The sequence below is a fragment of the Mandrillus leucophaeus genome, unplaced genomic scaffold, assembly GCF_000951045.1.
Source record: "Mandrillus leucophaeus isolate KB7577 unplaced genomic scaffold, Mleu.le_1.0 Scaffold130, whole genome shotgun sequence".
Lineage (NCBI taxonomy): Eukaryota > Metazoa > Chordata > Mammalia > Primates > Cercopithecidae > Mandrillus > Mandrillus leucophaeus.
Window position 1 is genome coordinate 2,818,389 of NW_012101255.1, and position 18,710 is coordinate 2,837,098.

Genomic DNA, 18,710 nt, shown 5'->3' on the forward strand with positions numbered 1-18,710 from the left:
CTGCTCTCTGCCCACCATAGCCTCAGTGCAGACAGATTCACCCCTAAAAGCCAGATCTGATCTTATTCATCAGTATCATCAGCTCAGAAACTCTCCTTGCTTATTATCCATACAGTGCAGTCCAATTCCTCACCTCAGCTGTCAATGCCCACAGCCAGTTTCCCTGCATATCTCCCTCTACCCCCACCAATATACACTACGGTCCAGCCCCCTTCCCTATAGGAATTATCACAGAAACCCTGTGCTTCTGCTTTCTCATCCCTGAAGTGCTGCTCCTCCTGTGCACTGTCCCTATTTATGGGAAATTATATACTCAAGCATCTAGAACCAATGCCCCTCCTGCTCCTATGGGCCTCATGAGGCTTCTTGTCGTTTTGCCATAACATTTTTGTGATCCTCTCCTCTGCTATACCATATGCACCTTGAATACAGGAATTGTGCCACACGTCTTCACAACGGTTACCCCCTACGGTACCTAGCACATAGCAATCCCTCCATAAATGCTCTCAAGAAGCTAAATGGAAACAGTATTCTGGAGAAGTTGGAAAATTAAATAGGATTGACTTTCGAACTGTAAATTTGCTTGGTCCTCAGTACAGATTCCAAAGCTATTTCCCACCCCTCAGTCAGCCTAAGTAAAGGTGAAAGCCCGGAGGATTAACACAAGTTATTTTCATTGTTGGAAGACATTTCTGAAATCTACTGGTCTGGAATGTTAATCACCTCTTACCATCCAACTCATTAGTACAAATGCTTTGAAAGAAAATAAACCATACTAAAACCAGTCTTTTCTTTTTTATTTTTTTTTTGGTCACATTTCAAAGCTGCTTCTCACCACAGCTTCACATTCCCACACAAGTTCAAAGAAAACAGGAAGTGCCCTAGAAACACTGTGAACCGTCTTTCTTTGTGTCTTCTGGGGTAGTCCTCTAGCCACTTCAAGCCTCAAAAGTAGTTCTTTGGCTTTTTTCCTCTAATCAAAAGAAGAAAAGACCTAATAAGAGCTATTTCCCTTTGTTGGTTTGTTATCCTTGACAATCTTTCCCACTAAAATGTTTGTTACCTTGAATTTAGTCTTTTATTTCATTATTGGAATGAAAAGCTTCCTGTTTGTTTTAAGCATAAATATGGAAAAACTACTCACAGAGGCAAGGGAGACTGCCTGAAATGACACTAAGTCTCCTTAACAGCTTTCAGCCTTTCAGAGTGGCTAGGAAACAAGCACTGCCCTTTCCCGTCTGGGGCCTGATTAGGATAAGACTCTTCCACCCCAGCTCCCAGCTAGAGGTGGTGGTTAAGAACAGGATCCATTACAGGACCCAAAGAAGCCACTCTGCGTGAGCCTGGAGAGTAAAATCCCAGTTGAGAACCACTCCTTAACCATATTCATTCATTCATTCAGTCAACATTTATGGAACCACCACTTTAGCCTTCCTCAAGACTGTTCTCAGCATGTTTGTCATTACTTTCTACAGTATTTAATTGCTTTTTCTGGTATTGTAACTTTGTGTATTATTTTAAAACTCATTATCTTTATTTTCCATATAATCTTCCCACATGCATCTTCTGGATACAAAGTTCCTGAAACACATCTTCTTCTGTTACTGCAATAATCCTTAAGCATAAGGCTGTACTGCAGATTATCTAGAAAACTTATACAAATTTGAAGATGACTCTATAATGATCACCTTATTTCTTAAGATGCTGTCCACACATACACACATTCCTCCACACATTCCTCCAAACCCATGGGGAATAACATGCAGGGGTTACACGCAGCCTCAGGAGAAACGCATTTCCCGAGCATTCATTTTGCTTAAAGATTTAGGGAGTTAAGAATAATAAAACAGAATTTTTATATCAATCCCAGCAATGAACAATTTGAAATAAAATGTTTTGGGGATGAATTTTAAAATGAGACATCAACAAAATTGTGTTTTGCAACAGGCCACATTAGGCCATGGTCCCAGGCAGGCCAGTGCTTCAGCAAAGTTGAGATCTAGTTGAACACAGCATTTCATCAAATTAAAACGGCAAGAATGTTGAGAGAACACGTGATCCAAACTGCAGCTGAGACGCAGGTGTGCTGTTTTTTTTTTGAGATGGAGTTTTGCTCTGTCGCTTAGGCTGGAGTGCAGTGGTACGATCTTAGCTCACTGCAACCTCTGCCTCCCGGTTCAAGCAATTCTCCTGCCTCAGCCTCCCAAGTAGCTGGGACTACAAGACGTGCGCCCCCACGCCTGGCTAATTTTTGTATTTTTAGTAGAGACGGGGTTTCACCATGTTGGCCAGGCTGGTCTCAAACTCCTGACCTCAGGTGATCCACTCGCCTCAGGCTCCCAAAGTGCTGGGATTACAGACCTCAGCCACTGAGCCCGGACCGGTGTGCTGTTTTTAAAGTTACCTTACACATGAGGTAACCACGTTGCCTGGGACACATAGCTGGTAATCTCTGTGTGTTTTCAATTCTCATCAAGTAATCAGTGAACAGGATAAGTGGTCTGAAGAACTGCAATTTATAAACTTGCTTTTGGGTAAGGATCTTTCCAAGTGGGAAAATAGACCCAGTCAATCTGAAACCTCAATTTCGTTATATTAGGATAAGAAATTATTATGTAAACTTGCCTTCCTCTGGTGTATCTTGCACCACATACACCTGCCTTTTTCAGTTTATTTGAAAAATTTCAGCTCATCTTAGCTAAAGCATAAATGTGAAGTGAAATTGAGATTAAATTTGTAAGATTGCCTTGTTACTGTCTTCTTTCTTCCCACCTAATTCCTGACAAAGTCCTCTGCTGTTATTCTGCTTTCCCCAGGCCCCCCCAAGGGTGCGGGGTTTGTTTGTTTGGTTTTGTTTTGTTGTCATAAGCTATATAACCAGGGCAAGACACTTAACCTCTCTTGGCCATTTTTTTAAATTTGAAAATTGAAGTACTGAAGTAGATCTCAACACCAAATTCCTATACATCTGTATAAAACACAATTTTACTGGAAGAATCACATTTATGAGTCACCTGTTGCTTATATACATTATATACTTTAATATATTAAAAATTAATTTTATTCCTAAATTTTATGAGCTGTTTAAAAGACAAAATTCATCAGCATTTTCTAATACTATTTTTTAAAACGCTTAGGGAAAAGTGTCAACAGCACACTCTCTTTCAAACAGATCTGCTCTTAGCAACTCAAGAGTAATAAAGGAGTTGTAATTGTTTTTTTCCTCTTGTAAGAGTTGCTAGTACACAGAACAGACAAGTATGGCCAGTGGCCCAAGGGAGTGTTGGTAGCAATCTCCCTAGGCCTTAATATTTTTGTTTCTTAACCAAGCAATCAAGTGCTGGCTCCATCCATTCTAGACAACTCTCAAACAGGTTAAATAGCTACCTGATCTGAGCAGCCTATAACCACAAAGCAATAGGCTTGTCTTAAACAATTATAACCCTGAATGAGAAGGAGGTTGGGTGGAAGTGGTCAATAAAGGAAAAAGGGGTTAACAGATGACAAAATGGTCAGGGAGTAGATATCAAGTGAGGAAGTTCCAAGATAGGAAATGTGACACACAAGTTGGACCAGAGTACTTTTCTGGGAGTTTAATCCATGCTCTCCTTCCCTTCCCCTCCTCATCATCCCCCTTTCTCACCCCCTTCCCCAACTCTCTTCCCTAATTATGGTGAGGTTCATGGAGAAAATGAGGCCAATTTAGAGGAGAGTTCTGATTCTCTCATTTGAATCCCTGAAGCCAATTCTACATTGGACTTTCTCAGTTACATGAACTAATTAATCCTTCCAGGGAGTTGGTGGGGACAAAATAGTAAACTGGGTTTCCCTGGCAATTTAAACAGTTCTATTATGGTTAATTACTCTAATAAAGCTAAATATGTAAATTTTTCTCTACTCAGAATTCCAAGAATTTAAATAGATTTTCGTTTAATGTGAAAATCAAAATCAGTTGTCACTGTAAATTAAGGATAATGTAGGCGTGCTATTGCCTGGTTTGCTCTGAGAAAATCTGGCAATTAAAATCAGTTATTTTATATTATACTCAAAGATTTAACACTTCCTTCTAAAAGAAATTCATGCAAAAGATTGTAAAGTGGTAACAAGAAAGGATGTGTTGCATTGATAAGACTGGGACAATTAAGTCAGTGTTTTCTTAGAAACATAATCTCCCTCTCATATCATTCTTTTTATCTCCTGAGATCCCATTTTGCTGAATTTGTGTTAAGTCATTCTATACATGTGATGCTTCTAGGACGAGTCATGAATCTTCTTCTGCATTCTGCTGTGGTATGGCGCTACTCAGTGTAGACCAGCGGTCCCCAACCTTTTCTGGCACCAGGGACTGCTTTTATGGAAGACAAATTTTCCATGAACAGACCGGGGGGGTTGGGGGGATGGTTTCGGGATGAAACTGTTCCACCTCAGATCATCAGGCATTAGGATTCTCAAAAGGACCACACAACCCAGATCCCTCGCAGGCACAGTTCACAATAGGATTCGGGCTCCTATGATAATCTAATGCGCTGGTCTGACAGGAGGCAAAGTTCAGGAGGTAATGCTTGCTTGCCTGCCACTCACCTCCTGGTGTGTGGCTGGGTTCCTCATAGGCCACTGACCACTACCAGTCCATGGTCCAAGGATTGGGGACTCCTGGTCTATACACCACAGACTAACAGTATTTACATTATTTTTAGGCTTGTTTGAAATGCAAATTACCTGGCACCATTTCAGATCAACTAAATCAGAACCATTAGGAGTGGGATCCAGAAATTTGTCCCAGTGATATTTAAGCACATTAAAATTTTAAAACCACTACTGTTTGTCTGTGTGCTTTTTTATTCTGCTCATGCTTAACATAGGCAAAAGAAAACGTTCTATTAGTCTTGATATAGAATGGATGACTTTACAGCTTTCTACTGTATCTGAAACCAGTTCATATTTTTCTTCAAGATACAGTTTGGAGCTGGGTCTGTCTCTTTTTTGTTGTTGTTTTCTGTTTTGAGACAGGGTCTTGCTCTGTCACCTGCAGTGGTACAATCTTGGCTCACTGCAGCCTCAACCTCCTGGGCTTAAGCAATCCTCCTGTCTCAGTCTCCCAAGTAGCTGGGCCTACAGGTGCATGCCACCATGCTTGGCTAATTTTTTTTTTTGTAGAGATGGAATTTCACCATGTTGCCCAGACTGGGCTTGAACTCCTGGGCTCAAGCAATCCACCCATCTTGGTCTCCCAGCCAGGAGCCACTGCACCTGGCCTGTGGATCTATTTGTTTCTATTTGCTTTTCTGAAGCCTAGGGGAAAAGGATCCAGCTGAATTTTTTTAAAAAGTCTGATCTTTGCTCTTTCTTCTGACATTGTTAAATTGTCTATACCAGTTAATAGAGGGAAAGCATTCATTTTGTTTCTCTCCATTTTTAAGGACGTTAGTGTGTTTCAGGAATTCTGCAGGTTGGGGGTAAAGACGGACAGTGATGGAAACTGTTCCACTTTGCACCACTCCAGCATAGAATACATCACAGAGCTATTGACAGTTGAGCAGCACTGAAGCACAAGTAGACTGTGAGGCTTGAGAAGTAGTGTAAGGTCCAAGAGGGTGGTAAGACTTGAGTGCCAGGCTGACAGTGGGTGGTAAACACTGGTCAGGTTAAGAAGCCATTAAAAAGTAATGACAATAATTTTTATAATGCAAAATTTTGCAAGTATAGTTACCATATAAAGTGCTCTAGTGTAGATTTAATTCCACAAAGTAGGAGTTCCTTTCAAATCAGCTTAATAAAAGTTTATTTTCACAATGCTACAGAGGTAAGTCCCCAAACTTCACAATCCTCATTTGTTTCTTTCAAAAAGTACTCTTTTTTAAAAAAAGGCTTTAGAATACCACACCATGTTTAAAATCCTGTAAGCTATTTTTGAAACCTAAATTAAATTCTGACAATGATAAAATGTTTGCCAGTCAATCAAAGTCCCAAACTAATTAACATTCAAAGTAAGAAAGGATCATCATTGGGATCTCATTATATTTTGATAGCTATAAAGGCTGACTGACTCCTGTCATTAATAGTGTTAGTATCATAAGCAAATAAATCACTTATATTCTAGAAAAAGAAATAAGCATATTTGTCTTGCACTTCTTACACACTGAGGTATAAAGCCATGTTTTACCAATTTTTTTTATTAATGTACCAAATAATTTCTTCCACAATGGCAACTGTGTTAAAAACCCCCACAGCATTAGCCAACCTGCTGGCATGTTCTATGGTCTTCTAATTAATATAGTGCACAGACATTTATAAACTACACTGCCACAGTAATTTACAAGTTAATAAATATTGAAATGTTGGAAATATAACAAAACTACATTCTAAATAGTTTACTTTCCCTTTTTCCTTATATTATTACTTTTATATTCATTCTTCCCACTCATTTTTTCACTAGACTCTAATATTAAAGTCAAGATTTAAATATGGCTAAGCATAAGACAAAACAGATGAGTGTCAACAATATAGCTGAATTTTATCAGTGTCTAAGCCACTTAAAGCTATTCTCCAAAAGACAAGTTATTCAACCCAAGGCAAACAGAGAAAGTTGTATTTGAATCTCAGGTTCTTTATATTTTTAACTGTCAGGTCCACAGGAACATCCAAGGCTCAAGTTTTGAATGTCTACATGTCATGAAGTTAACTGTGGCACTAGTGGAATGTCGATCACTGAAGATGAACCCCTAGACACATTCAGCAAGACATTCAACTTGCAGAAGGCAGGGAATTTGGAGTGGTACACAATCAGATAACAAGATTTCAAGCTCTAGTCAAAGATGATGTTACACCTGAATAACAATTTCTAAGGAACTTGAGTAACAATCTCTAAGGACTCTTGTCACTATATGAAGAACTGAGGTTAATGGTTCCACACTCTTAATTAAAAGGACAGTCATTTAATCAATTTTCTGCAGTAAATTATTAAACTAACTTCCTAGCATCTGGAGATTACAGTATGTTCCACCTTGAAGCTATTACAATCAAGACCATTACCTGACATGCATTCAACAAATATTCAATGACAAACTATAAGGTTAAATGTTACAGAAAGTTAGGTCTTTAACACCTAAGTGTTAGGTGGACTCAATGTTGAACCTTTCTGAGTGCCAACATGACACTTAAAGGAAATGCTCATGGAACATTTCAGATTTCATATTTGGGATGCCCAACTGGAAGTGTAATGCAAATATTCCAAACTTTGAAAAAATTATGAAATCTGAAATATTTCTTGTCCCAAGCATTTTTGGAAAAGGGATATTCAACCCGTACCTTTATAATTTTTCCCTAAATCACTTTTGGCTCTACCACTTCTATTCCTATATGAAAGCTGAAGTATGTTATGACTGCTGTTACATGACTATTTTTCTACATTCTGGTTCTATTTCTGCTAAGTTATTCTTACAGTTTTTAACAATTTAAGTTTTTTAAAAAACTGCCTTTTTAGAACTCTGAAACAGTATTTAAAAATTAAATTTAAAAAATTTTAAGTTTTGTTCATCATATACAATAAAATTCTGATATATGATGTTAAACAAATTATTAGTCAGGTAATTTCTGTTCACCTAATATCAATGCTGTAAAGAGGTTCAAGTGAACTTTCTTTAGTGAGATGAGTTTCAATGATCCTACAGATGGTAAATGAACCTATTATTTGTATATCTAAAGTGTGTGTACTCTTATGAAATTATCCATAAATCAAAAACAAAAATTTTAGCAGACAATTGTTAAATATAATGTTAACAGGTACACTGAGCAATAAATTGAAACTTTTAAATTTAACTCATATCTGCTTAGTTTTTTATTTAGTTAAGTATAAAGGCCCAGTTAATTAATCAACTCATTAGATTGGTCAAGGCATGACACTTGAACTACACAATAGGATTTAAAAAGCAGTTGGTTTTTTTTAGTAGTTCTCTGGTAATCACACGCACATACACACATACACAAAAATTTGTAGAGTACTCTGAATATAGGATTTCCCCCATAATCTTGCATCTGCTATATTTTGTAAACTATATAAACCGGACATGGCCAAATTAGAGATGTCTGATAAACTCTTATAAAGTATTTGGGAACTTCAACTGGATTCCCAAAGAATCAATTTTAAACTATAAAAAACAAACATTTATATAAAAGCACAACAGATTTAACAGACATCTTTGGAAAAAAAATCAAATTGTAACTCAATTTTCTACTTTTTCAAATATGATTAAGAAAAAAAGTTACAGGTAATAATGTCTACCTGAAAAAAAAAAACAACACCACACATTAACTGGGTGATTTTGTGGGGGGTGGGGAAAACTATACAGTATTATTGCACTCCATGAATGTGCAGAATTCCAAAATATGCCAGCACTGAAAAACTATCTTGCATTGAGGTTTTCCAAGAGGTACAACGAGCCTGCCAAGAAAGCATCTGGTCTGTACTAACAGCTTGCTGTCTTCAGTACAGGCCTTCATAATGTCAGTCACGCTGCTCTTGCAATGATCTCTTAATGCCTGAAAGATATACAGAAAAAAGAATATTTTATTTCAAAAATCACTCATAAAAACTCTTTAGAACGTCAATTCATTGATCAGAAAGAAACTGAGAACAACTCCGCTAAGCAAAAGTTAATTAATACCGCTCTGTGTTCACACATTAGCCTATAAATTTTTTTATCTTGAGTATGTTCAAAGAATTTGCATACTCTCAGGAACTAATTACTTGAAGGTAAGGACAGGAAGTACACACACCTCTAGCATAATATATCAACTCTGGCCATTAGGAATTTAGAGTAAAGAAAATAAGGTTTTCAGACCCAATTATTAAGCCTTGAAGATAAAATTACTAACAACCTGACTTTATTTTGGCAGGTCCAAACTCTCTTCATACACTTCAACATTTTAATGAAGAATACATCCCTCTGTTTAGTCTTAAATTGAAAACTCAAGTGATAATTGTCAGGCCTCTGAGCCCAAGCCAAGCCATCACATCCCCTGTGACTTGCACTTACACGCCCAGATGGCCTGAAGTAACTGAAGAATCACAGAAGTGAAAATGCCCTGCCCTGCCTTAACTGATGACATTACCTTGTGAAAGTCCTTTTCCTGGCTCATCCTGGCTCAAAAAGTCCCTCCACTGAGCACCTTGTGACTCCCACTCCGGCCCGCCAGAGAACAACCCCCCTTTGACTGTAATTTTCCTTTACCTACCCAAATCCAATAAAACGGCCCCACCCTTATCTCCCTTCGCTGACTCTCTTTTCAGACTCAGCCCGCCTGCACCCAGGTGATTAAAAAGCTTTATTGCTCACACAAAGCCTGTTTGGTGGTCTCTTCACACAGATGCGCATAACAATAATATACGTAATATTTACCAACTTGCTGAGTCGTAAGAATAAACAGGAACCTATACATTAGCTATATTTTAAACAACTTACAAAAGAGTTTTCAGTGCTGATAGGTGGTGCTATGATCGATGGTGTGGGATTGAATCCATATGCACATTGAGCTTCATTTCATTGTCAAGAATTTGAACAAGTTGTTGCATGGATGGAAGATGACCAGATTCCAGCTTAGACCACACAGGTACATCTATAAAAATAAATGGCACCGCCCCCCAAAAAATTAAAGATAATTTTATAATATGCATTCATCCCACAAATATTTATCATCTATGTACACAACTGGGGATACAAAAGTAAGCAAAAAAGTACACTGCTTGCTCTTAGGGAATTTACATTCCAGTAGGGAAAATGTCAAAAGAACTACACAAATGGCTACAAAATTACAACTGTGTACTTAGAGCTAAAACTGAAAGGCACTACTGTACTAGGAGGGACATACACACAAGGCTGTCCCTGTCTAGTCAGATAAAGAGTATCATTTAAATGAGATCTAAAAGATAAAGAAAAATTACCATGACAGAGTGGGGATTCATGAGAGTAGAAAACCTTTGAGGGAGAGAACAGAAATGTAAAGACCAGAAAGGAGCTTGGCACATGAAATTAAGAGAAAATCAGCATAGCTGAGAGAAATATAGAAGAGGAGTGATATAAGGGAAGATGGGAAGGTGGAAAGGATTAGACTGGGGTCAATAAACTGTAAAGGGACAGAGAATAAACATTTTGGGCTAGGGAAGATACACAGTCTCTGACACAGCTACTCAACTCTTGTAGCCTAAAAATGCAGTTGTAGCAATGCATAAACAAATGGACATGGTTTATTAATAATAAATCTTTATTTACAAAACAAGCAGCAGAGGATAGGATCCATAAGACCTTTGTTTGCTAACCGCTAAACCAGATAATACAGAGCCTTTTGGCCACATTAAATGTTCTAGTCTTTATCTTGAAAAAAAAGTCAAGTCATTTAATGAATGGGGAACACTCAAGCAGCAAGATAAAATTTGCATTAAAAAAGTTATTGTTTAGGCTGGGCGCAGCTGCCTGTAATCCCAGCACTTTGGGAGGCCTAGGCGAATGGATCATGACATCAGGAGATCAAGACCATCCTGGCTGACAGGGTGAAACTCCGTCTCTACTAAAAATACAAAAAATTAGCCAGGCGTGGTGGTGGGCGCCTGTAGTCCCAGCTACTTGGGAGGCTGAGACAGGAGAATGGTGTGAACCCGGGAGGCAGAGCTTGCAGTGAGTTGAGATTGCACCACTGCACTCCAGCCTGGGCAACACAGCTAGACTCCGTCTCCCAAAAAAAAAAAAAGTCATTGTTTAGAACAGATATTGGTCAATTTTTCTGTAAGAAGGCAGATGCTAAATATTTTACGCTTTGTGGACCAAGAGATAAAAATCAAGAACATTATATAGGTACTTATATAATATAAATTTCTATGAATTTTTCATTGATGCAACTCAAAACTTTAGTTATAAGCACAGAAGTTTGAATTTCATATAGTTTCCATGTGTCACAAAATATTACTTTTATTTTTTTTAACCAAAAAGTGTAAAAAACGTTGTTAGCCCATAGGCCATATTTGCCAACCCCTGGTTTAGAGAATGTGGAAAAGGGTAATAAGTTAATTGTGGCCTGGACTAGGGTGGTGGCAGTTAAGATGAACAGAAGGTAGATTTTTGAAAAATTTAGGAGGTGGAATTGAGAAGATTTGGTAATCCATTAAATAGGGGGACTAGGGAAGACGATGATGTTATCATAGGTTTCTGGCATGGGCAACTGAGTAGACAAATGATGGTGTCATTAAATAAATGAGAAATGTCAGAGGAGGAGCAAAAGAGTTTACAGACATTATAGGAAGGAGAAGTAAGCAAGCGTTTATTTTAGACTAGGTTATGTTTAAGATTCCTGAGCACAGCATTTTAGGAGAGAGACTGACAGATATACATTTAGGGATCATCATACAGATGTTATTTTAAAGCCATGGGAGTACATAAAGTTCACAGAGACAATCTGATATAAGAAGAGGGCCGGCCGGGCGCGGTGGCTCAAGCCTGTAATCCCAGCACTTTCGGAGGCCGAGACGGGTGGATCACGAGGTCAGGAAATCGAGACCATCCTGGCGAACAGATTGAAACCCCGTCTCTACTAAAAAATACAAAAAACTAGCCGGGCGAGATGGCGGGCGCCTGTAATCCCAGTTACTTTACTTGGGAGGCTGAGGCAGGAGAATGGCGTAAACCCGGGAGGCGGAGCTTGCAGTGAGCTGAGATCAGGCCACTGCACTCCAGCCCCGGCGACAGAGCGAAACTCCGTCTCAAAAAAAAAAAAAAAAAAGAAGAGGGCCAACTCCAAGGAATTCAAAGATGTGAAGTTCCAGTAGAGGTAAAGAGATTAAGCTGAGGGAGCGAATTTTAAAAAAAATAAGTTAAAATTTTCTAAATTCTTCTATCTCCTGAATTTTCAAATAAACTTATTTTTATACAAACACTAGTTTCTCTTATTATAAAAGATGAAAGCTTGATACTTGATTATAAATCATTTAAAATCTATCACAAAATGCAAACTATTCAGAACCTACCATTTAAAGTTATCTCAAATGCACCTGTTGACATACACTGGTTCTCAATCATGTTGCTCAAGAAGAAAACCATCATACATGCATAGACCTAAAAGAAAATATAATTAAGCAAAACAGGCAAAGTCATTTTTGGCAAATGCTCTTTTCAATCTACTTTAAAAGTTCCCATAAAAACTATTACTGCTATTCCGTATGTTCGGATAACATACATAAAGCAAAAGTAAACCAATATTAATTTGCAGCTCTACACATGCTGAAGCATTTATAGATGATATTCATAATGTACACAGAATTTCTAAGAGATTTCATAATAGCCTTAATAAGCTAAACAAAAATATACAAGCATAAGAGTTCACTTTACCATTTTTATAATATATGAATTCATAAGAGACTTGTGATGCAAAATTAGTAACTCCATATAATATTCAATACAACCTGTATATGTTTCAAACAAATCATTTTAAGTCAAACTAATAAAGTACGCTAGAAAGCACAGGCATATCAAAGCACATTCATTCACCTTTCAAAGGCAAATCTACACTCTCCTAAAAGTGGCGAGGTGTTTCTTGTTGGCCAGCAAAGTTTTACTTTAACAAAATCACCGGACTAAAAGTAGGATGCAGTGAGAATGCCAATTCACAGCAAGCTGTTTCAGAAAAATAAATCAAATGTTCACAGCAGATGAGAAAGAGCTTTCCCTACTACCCCACAGGAGCTAGGTGGGGTTTGTTTTTACAGGAATTACTCTACCATTTGGGAATGTTACGTATATTTTCATGGGAACAATACACAAGGAAATGTCATAAAACCTACCAGGTAGAGATATATTTCAATTAGAGATACCACTTGAAGATATTTATATTAAGAAGTCCTGCCTGTTACTAGAAAGAAATGGTTACCAAAGAAAAAGAAGTACAGCTATGCAGGAGTCCGCTAAAGGTATTCAGCCTAGAATTAAAGGACAAGACCAGATAGAAGACTCCAAAAAAGACGACTTCATAAAAGGAAGCCTAGAAAAATCTAATCCATGAGAAAAATAAAAATTAAACCCATTTCAGACAGGATGGTAAGCCCTCCAGAAAGAATTATTTTAAGTAAAATAAATTAAAATAAGAGTAATCTAGAAAGAATGTATGCGGCAATAAGACCCTACAAAGGAAAAGAGAAACAGCACAAAATTCTTCAGTATATTTATATTGTTTCTTTCAGGCAATTATTCAAACAGATCCATAAACAGAAGAGGCAAAGGACAAAGAATTTAAAAAGAGACAGATGAGTTTTGATAAGAACAAGTTAATGGGAATCCCCTTTTTAATGTGAATCAACCCACTAATATGACATTAATTGGTTTAAAAGGTCTACATTATGTATATATGTTTTGTCGGATATGATTTGACCTAAGTAATACAATCAAAATCAGGTAACAAATTATTTTGTGCCCAGGTTATACTAAACTAACACCTCTCTGTCCTCCAAAATTAAAAAGGATAAGACCTAATCGTTCTTAATATATCAATATGGAAATGAAGGTCAAGGGAGGTTAAGTGACTTCCCCAGAGATAAAACTGTTGTAAATTAAAATAATACATGTTAACAGTTGAATCAATAACAAGTATTCAAAATACGAAAATTTATTAGAATATTTCATTGACAATGTAAAAACCTACAGTTACCAAAGCTATTAAGTTACATACCTTATTTTCTTGGCCCCACTGCCAGATGCTAGGAGCTTGCATGCCAAAGAAAGCAAAAGGATCCTTGCCAACAATTATTAAGCCTATTAATACTAGTTTGAAGACTGATAGGAAAGATGCTATATGTCTATCAAAAGAAAAGAAAGAAAATAATCAGAAGCCACAATTTCAAACCTACTTTAAAATTTAGTAATTCAAGTGTATGTAAAGATTTTCTAGACACCAAATCTAAAAGTTACTTATAGAAAAAGCAGGCTGGGCACGGTGGCTCAAGCCTGTAATCCCAGCACTTTGGGAGGCCGAGGCAGGCGGATCACGAGGTCAGGAGATCGAGACCATCCTGGTTAACACGGTGAAACCCCGTCTCTACTAAAAATATTTTAAAAATTGCCGAGCGTAGTGGCGGGCGCTTGTAGTCCCAGCTACTCAGGAGGCTGAGGCAGGAGAATGGCGTCAACGCGGGAGGCGGAGGTGGTAGTGAGCAGAGATCGCGCCACTGCACTCCAGCCTGGGTGCTAGGGCAAGACTCCATCTAAAAAAAAAAAAAAAAAAAAAAAAAAGAAAGCAATTAAAGTTTATTGTGCAATTTTAAAACAAAAAAGTTTAATATATTTAAAATAAACTGAAAAATTAACCCACAAATTTATATAGAATTGGTCTTTAAAAATACTATTATTTTATGAAACACAGAATACCAGTTTCTGTAAAAATTTAGGATTGTTATTCTATTTCTACAATTAAAAATACATAGGAAAATACATCTTTAGAAGGGTTGCCATCTCTGAAATGATCCTATTTCTTCTTAAAGAAAAAGCCTTCTATATTGGGTCAAATAAACTTGTTATATATAAAACAGCATTCTCTGTGTATTATTACAACTAACTAAGTAATTACAATAACTAAGGACAGCTAATTAAACCAATTCACAAACATTTATAAAATCAAATAAATTACTTTCCTTTTAAGTTATTAAAATTTCTTACCTATATATTGGTTGAGGGAGGTAATTCTCTCCTTCAATGCGGATGTCTGGGTACCGCTGGCTGATAACCCGCATGTACTCCTCAAACACCCGCCTATAACCTCAGGAGACACTGCAGAAAAAATAAGTGTTTCTATTAAGTCATTTAGCATATACCTAGATTTATTTTGTAGTTAGATAAAGCCTAAAAATTATCAAGATGACAAATTTTTCTCAAAATCAGTCACAAATTCATAATAATTGAACCAGGATGACAAATACATGGAGTTTTTTTTATAATACATTTCACATATTTCAGTTACCACCCCCTCAAATCCTTCCATTAAGACATTAAACTATATATGCCAGTAATGCGGCCTGATTTTTTTTTAAGTTAAAAAGAAAAAAAGAACATTAAACTTTATAGATTTGGGTTACTGTTGGACAACAGCAAATACCTATTCACATTCAGCATACTTTGAGCTCTCACACAGATTTGGCCATTTTGGGGGAGTATCAATTACTTGCATAAACAGTGAAATGAAAACAACTCTTCTTATTCATCTGAGCTAGAGACTTTCAAATTTGGGACACAAGACTTTAAAAAAAAAAAAAAAAATCAAGGCATGAGAGAATAAAACTCTGGTTCTTATTCCCATTCTGCCCCTAACCAGGCAAACTTGTTTGCCCAAGCACAACAAAAGGAACTTAGACCTAGACCCCTTCGAACTCTAAAATTGGATTCTACTTTGCAAAGGAAAATGAAGATTGGGAACATAATTTTCAGTAATATGGACAGAAAATCCTTACCATTACTCTAGAGAAGAAAGTCTCTAAAGTCTCTTAAGCAACTCACTTTCAGATATATGTCGCACCAGCAAAAAAAAAAAAAAAAAAAGGAAATATGCCACCAGAGTGCATATGAGAGAAAAAAGAAGATGGTACCATTATATCAACAGAAGAGCTTACAAATTCAGGTAATATTGTTAAACACTAAAGTTCACTAAATTCTAAGTTAAGGAACAGATAAATATAAGGTACCACTTGGTACAGAGGAAGTAGGGTCAGTAATTAAGTTACAGTAAAACCTGAGGTGCCAGCTTTGTCAATCAAGGAAAAAAAACGATAACCACTACTACCAACCCAAAGGAACAGCATGGAGTTTCTATCTGACAGGGTAAAATGGTAAAAAAATATTAGTAGATCTCAATTTAAGAAAACTTGTTTTTTTTGGGGGGGGGTGGGGGAGCGGTGAGAAATTCACCAGTCTTTATAGTGAATATTTCCTTTACATTTAGAATGAATGTCCCTTACAAGTCTAAATATTTTGCAAAGAGACGCAAATCTCTATACTTAAGTGAACTTATAAATCTCCAAATACTATCCTTAACATCCACCTAATGTTTTATTATTACCATTGTTGTACTTTTTATTCTGTCTCACTACATGCTGGGCTTTTCTGAGTTCAAATTACTAATTTAATATAATTTCAAATTTACAGGAAAGGTGCAAGAATAGTATAAAGATCTTACATAAACACTTCATCTAGATTCATCACATATTAATATTCTGCCACAATTGCTTTCTCTGCAAAAATTTTTATAAATCCTTTCTTTACACCAAAAAAGCAAAAGCAAACATAAAAAAAGTTTAATATTGCTTTTTACAAAAACAATCTAGATAACCTATAAGCCTAACTACCTTAAAATCAAGAAATGCCACCAGATATCAATGCCCAAGTTTGCACTGGTGTTTACAATGGAATTGATTATCTAAAATAACTGTATCTTTCTAACCTTTAATGCAGTAATTTGAGAACTAGAGACTTGGTTAGTCAAAACTTGTATTTTATAGATGAAGGGGGGAAAATGAAACCCAGGGAGATCAAGTGACTTTTCCAAAGTTATGCATCCAATGTATTATTTCACTCACGCAAAATATTTACTGAATGCTTATTACATGGTAAGCACTGTAGTAGGCAGTGAGTATTTAGTGGTGAGTAACACAGATACGGTCCTGTCCTCACTTAGTGCCAGGGCTGGGACCAGAACATAGTCTTTGTGATTTGGGTTTCTAGGCCCTTTCCACGAGACCCCAAATTTAACAATTTGATGATTCAAGAGCTATCCTTCATATGTCCAGGAAGTAAGTTCCCTTTGTCCACAATGCCACCATCGGGTACCCATAAAATTGGCCTCCTGGGTTTTTCCATGATGAAGATACAGAGATTCTTCTGAGAGGACCAAGCTTATGAGCCCTAAGAAGTACCTTAAGGGAAACCCTAAGAGACTCAACTAGAGATGTGCATATGCGCAGGCTGAACTAACAGTCAGATTCCCCCTAGTTACCCACTTTTCTGGTTAATGTGTTTAGAAGCATAAATCTACTTGGTTCATCAGGCCCTAAATCTTCAGTTAAGTCTTAGACCTTTGTGTGAAACTCCAAATAGAATTTAGCTAATAATCTCAGATTCCAAAAAGGACTTTAAAACGGAACTTTTCTTTCTTCTGAAAAATAAAGCAGTTTATAAGACGGCCACAACATATTTTTAGATAAGTTTACTTATGCATATTCCTCCTTATATTTGCTTCCAGACTTGTGAAGAAAAACCAAGGAACTTTTTTTCCTATATAATTGCTTTCCCTAAAATAATTTTTCTCTTGTGAAGCAGCAATCACTACTACTAACAGATGTTTTCCAAAATGTAACATACCAAGGTGGACAAATGTTAAAGGTATACATGGTAAAGAGCTAGTAACCATCACCTCTACCACCTCACCCAGTTCTTTCAAATGATTCCACTCTTTCTAGGTCAATGAGTTAAAACTGCCTCTCCCAGTACACCTCCAAAGAAATATATGAACATAAAAATGTTGCATCAGCTGCCTATCCTTCTGCCCCTGGACTAAATGTCCTTAGTAATCAAACCTAACTCCTGAAAAGAAATCTTTTTTTTTTTTGAGATGGAGTCTTGCTCTGTTGTCCAGGCTAGCGTGCAGTGGCGCGATCTCGGCTCACTGCAAACTCTGCCTCCCGCGTTCAAGCAATTCAACTGCCTCAGTCTCCTGAATAGTTGGGATTACAGGCGCCTGCCACCATGCCCAGCTAAATTTTTTTTGTATTTTTAGTAGAGATGGGGTTTCACCATGTTGGCCAGGCTGGTCTTGAATTCCTGACCTCATGATCCACCCGCCTCGGCCTCCCAAAGTGCTGGGATTATAGGCGTGGGCCACCACATCCGGCCGAAATGAAATCTTAAGTCTATCACTTTGCAAATCCCTTTCTAGTAATACAGAGATATCTTACTATATGGAATCAACTGTTGCAACTGCTTGATTTAAAATATTTTGGAAACTACTTTTCTAAAAGAAGATCTTGCTTATATATTAGATGATCTATGCATAACAGAAAGGAAATTTTGAAAATACAGCAAAATCTCTTGTCCATGCTATTTTAAACTGATTTTGTGCTTTTTAAAGTCTATCATAGGCTGGGCATGGTAGCTCACATTTGTAATCCCAGCACTTTGGGAGGCTGAGGCAGGAGGATCACTTGATCCTAGGAGTTCAAGACCAGCCTAGGCAATACAGTGAGACTCCGTCTCTACCAAAAAAAAAAAAAGAAAAGAAAAGAAAAATTAGCCAGGTATGGTACCACATACCTGAAGTACCAGGTATTAGGGAGGCTGAGGTGGGAGGATCGTTTGAGTCTAAGAGGTGAAAGCTACAGTGAGCTGAGATCACACTACTGCACTCCAGACTGGATGACAGAGCAATATGTGTTCAGTGTCCTAATTCATAGTGCCAAGCATCCCACTTTTACCTTCTCTATTACATTTGCTGCTAATTGGAGTCAAATGCCTACTTATATCAAACCTGGGCCAATCATAAACCCCAGTCTCTCGCATCCTCATTAAAAGACAACATGAACAAGATCGCAGATATTTACTGTTACAAAATAAATATTTGTTTGTGGTTTTCTATTTTCACAATATCTTCAATTCACCCTCCCATTTGATTCACAATAGTTATCCACGCATAGC

At 37.2% G+C, this 18,710-nt stretch overlaps 1 protein-coding gene across 1 annotated transcript in view; it reads right to left on the reverse strand.

The window, feature by feature from the left end:
• Positions 1-5,754: 5,754 nt before the first annotated feature.
• The window catches only part of LOC105534097 (selenoprotein T), a 44,662-nt gene continuing 31,706 nt past the window's right edge, over positions 5,755-18,710 (reverse strand). The window contains 5 exon segments of the mRNA XM_011972769.1: positions 5,755-8,538; positions 9,462-9,615; positions 12,014-12,101; positions 13,708-13,834; positions 14,691-14,801. Coding sequence (XP_011828159.1) covers positions 9,491-9,615; positions 12,014-12,101; positions 13,708-13,834; positions 14,691-14,801 — 451 coding nt within the window. The 3' untranslated portion in view covers positions 5,755-8,538; positions 9,462-9,490.